Source organism: Colobus angolensis, unplaced genomic scaffold (genome assembly GCF_000951035.1).
Source record: "Colobus angolensis palliatus isolate OR3802 unplaced genomic scaffold, Cang.pa_1.0 Scaffold468, whole genome shotgun sequence".
In the NCBI taxonomy this organism is placed as follows: Eukaryota; Metazoa; Chordata; class Mammalia; order Primates; family Cercopithecidae; genus Colobus; species Colobus angolensis.
The window spans coordinates 755567-759140 of NW_012118132.1; the positions used below are offsets into that span (position 1 = coordinate 755567).

General features: G+C 40.3%; 1 protein-coding gene across 1 annotated transcript in view; it reads right to left on the reverse strand.

The window, feature by feature from the left end:
- The window catches only part of PALB2 (partner and localizer of BRCA2), a 46577-nt gene that overhangs the window by 21339 nt on the left and 21664 nt on the right, over positions 1-3574 (reverse strand). The window contains exons 8-9 of the mRNA XM_011958319.1: positions 3263-3428; positions 1636-1752 (exon numbers count right to left, since the gene is read on the reverse strand). Of these exons, the coding sequence (XP_011813709.1) occupies positions 1636-1752; positions 3263-3428 (283 nt within the window). The remainder of the gene's footprint in view (positions 1-1635; positions 1753-3262; positions 3429-3574) is intronic.

A 3574-nucleotide genomic window follows, 5' to 3' on the forward strand; every position in this document is an offset into this window, starting at 1 on the left:
CCAAAGTGCTGGGATTACAGGCTTGAGCCACCGCGCCCGGCCCATTTTTTTTCTTTTAAACAGATTCTTTCAAGACTCAAGTCTAGGTTACTACCTGCACTCAAAACCAGCTGACAGAAACAAAGATGAAGGAAAAACAAATCACCCGTTGGGAATTACATACCTGATCTCTCTGATTTCCAAATTTCCCAAAGCTACGCACACAAGATTATACACATCAGGCACTGGAACTATCTGTAATACTGGAACCTAAATAAAACAAAGCAGCCAAAAATTATACTTGGTTTGTTTCATTTTCGTTTAATCCAGATTTTCCAAAATTTATCACATTCTTTTGTATTCTCACTGTACAAGAATAGTTTTCATCATTTGAAGGCTCAGAAAACACTCTTTTTATTAGCTGTAAATCTAAATAAACTATACGCATAATAGTGCTTACTGAGCATTTATGTAACGCAATGTATAATTCTAACAATAGAGGAATAATGGGGTATATTCTGGCATGTGAATGAAAAGAGTATGTAGCCATTTAAAAGTATATCTATGTTCACTGAACAAATATTTATTGGGTACCTCTGTGCAAAGCACAGTGTTAGATGTTGTATATATTTGGAGAGCAAGAATGACGTTTATACAAGTATGAAGACTCCACAGAAACAAGGAATTTTTTTTTCTTTTTGAGAAGGAGTTTCACTCTTGTTGCCCAGCCTTGAGTGTAATGGCACGATCTCAGTTCATTGCAACTTCCACCTCCTGGGTTCAAGCAATTCTCCTGCCTCAGCCTCCTGAGTAGCTGGGATTACAGGCATGCACCACCACACCTGGTTAATTTTTTTTATTTTTAGTAGAGACCGGGTTTCACCATGTTGGTCAGGGTGGTCTTGAACTCTTGACATCAGGTGATCCACCCACCTCAGCCTCTCAAAGTGCTGGGATTATAGGTGTGAGCCACCTCGCCTGGCCAGAAAAATGTTTATATGTATGATGAGAAAAGACAGATCTAAGAATTTTAAGCACACTAAGATTGCAAGCACGTAAGATGTATATGATAGTGGGAAAAGACTAGAAGGAAATACACGTAGAAAAGCAGCAAAATAATGCCTTGGTGAAGGGCAAGGTGTATAAATATCAGCAAGTGTCAAAGTCAGAATAGACATAAAATTCTAAGCTCCTCCAACAGGTCTAGTGTAAAAACCCATCTCTAGGCTGGGTGCGGTGCCTCACACCTGTAATCCCAGCAATTTGGGAAGCCGAGGCCAGTGGATCACTTGAGGTCAGGAGTTCAAGACCATCCTGGCCAACATGGTAAAACCCCGTCTCTACTGAAAATACAAAAATTAGCTGGACATGGTGGCGTGCGCCTGTACTCCCAGCTACTCAGGAGGCTGAGGCAGGAGAATCACTTGAACCCAGGAGGCAGAGGTTGCAGTGAGCTGAGATCACACCACTGCACTCCTGCCTGGGCAACAGGAGGAGACTCTGTCTCAAAACACAACAAAAACAGCAAGAGCAACAAAAAATCACAATCATGTTTACACATACTGTCTTATTTAATCTCCACAACACCCCTGTAAAATGAGAGGTGTATCCTCATACTACAGATGACGGAACTGAGGACCTAGAGGGAAAACTTACCAAATAACAATGTTGTTCATAACAGTAGTACCAAGGAGAGCTTCTTGCATCCCTTGGACCTCAGCAAAAGTTAATATAGTCTCCTCAGGGGGCACCAAAAATTGGTTTTCTTTGCTTCTGCAATTAAAATAGTATGAAAAGTCAGTACTTTGCACTGAAGCAGTTTCTAGGTAGCCCTTCTCCACATTGTTGAACTGTGCATAATATAAACTAACCAAATACCAGGAAAAAAAAAATCTAACCCATAAAACGTGTATACTAAACTTTCTACAATGAACATATATTACTTCCATATTATCTACTTAGATATGCTGCAAGCACCTCAAATTCATTATATTCAAAATTAAACTTGTTAAGTTTCTCTTTAAACCTTTTGTTTCTTTCTGCATTCCTATCTCAATGAATTGCACCACCATCTAATAATGTCCAAGTTTCAGGGTTGGTCACCACTTAAGTGACCACCTAGACTGGGAGGAAGGAGACAAGGAAAATATCCACATTTCGGGCTTGGTCACCACTCAAGTGACCAACTCTACCATGATGATATTCTCTCCTTCCTCTTAACTAGTCAATCACCAAGTCCCTGCAATTTTATCTTCTCATCTCTCAGAAATCTATCTGCTTCTTCCCATCTCCACTAACATACTCCTAATTTAAGCAAACAATTATTATCTCTTGCAACAGATCATGAATAAATAAGCCAAAGTTCCCTGCCCTCCACTTTTAGAAAAGACAGATGGATAATAACAATGAAGTGTAATTGAAAAATAAAAATAAAGTATAATGAGTATATGATAGAGAAGATGCTGTTAAGTTCAGTTTGCAACATTTTGAATTCGAGGTGTTCCCAATATGTCTAATAAATAAACCTACAGGTCTAGAGCTCAAGAAAGAGCTCAGAGGTAGAAATGTATGTTTGCAAGTAGTCAGCACCAAGATAGTCAGTGAAGCAATGGACTCCAAGTGTGTGGAACGAGGAAAGGGTCTACGGCCTTAAGGTATTTCTATATATTTTTTAAAATATTTGTGTGTGTGTGTGTGTGTGTGTGTGTGTGTGTATGTGTGTGTTTAAGATTAGGTCTCGGTCTGCTGCCCAAGGTGGACTGTGGTGGCATGATCACAGTTTATTGCACCCTTGAACTCCTAAGCTCAAGTGATCCTCCCACCTCAGACTCCATAGTAGCTGGGACCACAGGCATGCTCTGCCACACCCAGCTAATTTTTAAATTTTTTGTAAAGATGGGGCCCTGCTATGTGGCCCCAACTGGTCTTAAACTCTGGGCTCAAACTTCTGCCTTGGCCTCCCAAAGGGCTGGGATTATGGGCATGAGCCACTGTGCCCAGCAGAGGTATTTCTAACATTTAAGGGACACACAGAGATTTCAAAGAAGACTGAAGAACAAACTACATTTGCTGAGCCTCTCCCCTTCTTTGACTTCATCCCTGACATGTCTGGCTTGCACCTCACTAACCTGCTTCTATGTCATAACCTAGTTTTGATGCCATACATGCTTATATTATACCCACAGCACAGAAAAACAAGATCTTAGTGACCCAACTTTCTCTGAAACCTGTGATAAAATTATTCTTCATCTAATAGTTAAAAATCAATCAATGCTTCTCTTACCCTCCATCTTCTGCAAATGTCATGACTTCTACTTGTTGATCAGAAAGGGTCCCACTGCTACTAACTAGCCTCCTCTTTGTCAGGCCAAGCACAGCTTTTATATTTCCAGACTTCAGTAGTACTTGCTTTTCAGTTTCATCATCAGAGGAACAAAGCAATGCCCTAAGTCAAATATAAGGAAAAATGGGGTGATGTCAGGAGTAATCTTTTAACATTAAAGGACTAGGTTCACCGTTTTTTTTTTTTTTTGAGACGGAGTCTTGCTCTGTCACCCAGGCTGGAGTGCAGTGGCGCAATCTTGACTCACTGCAA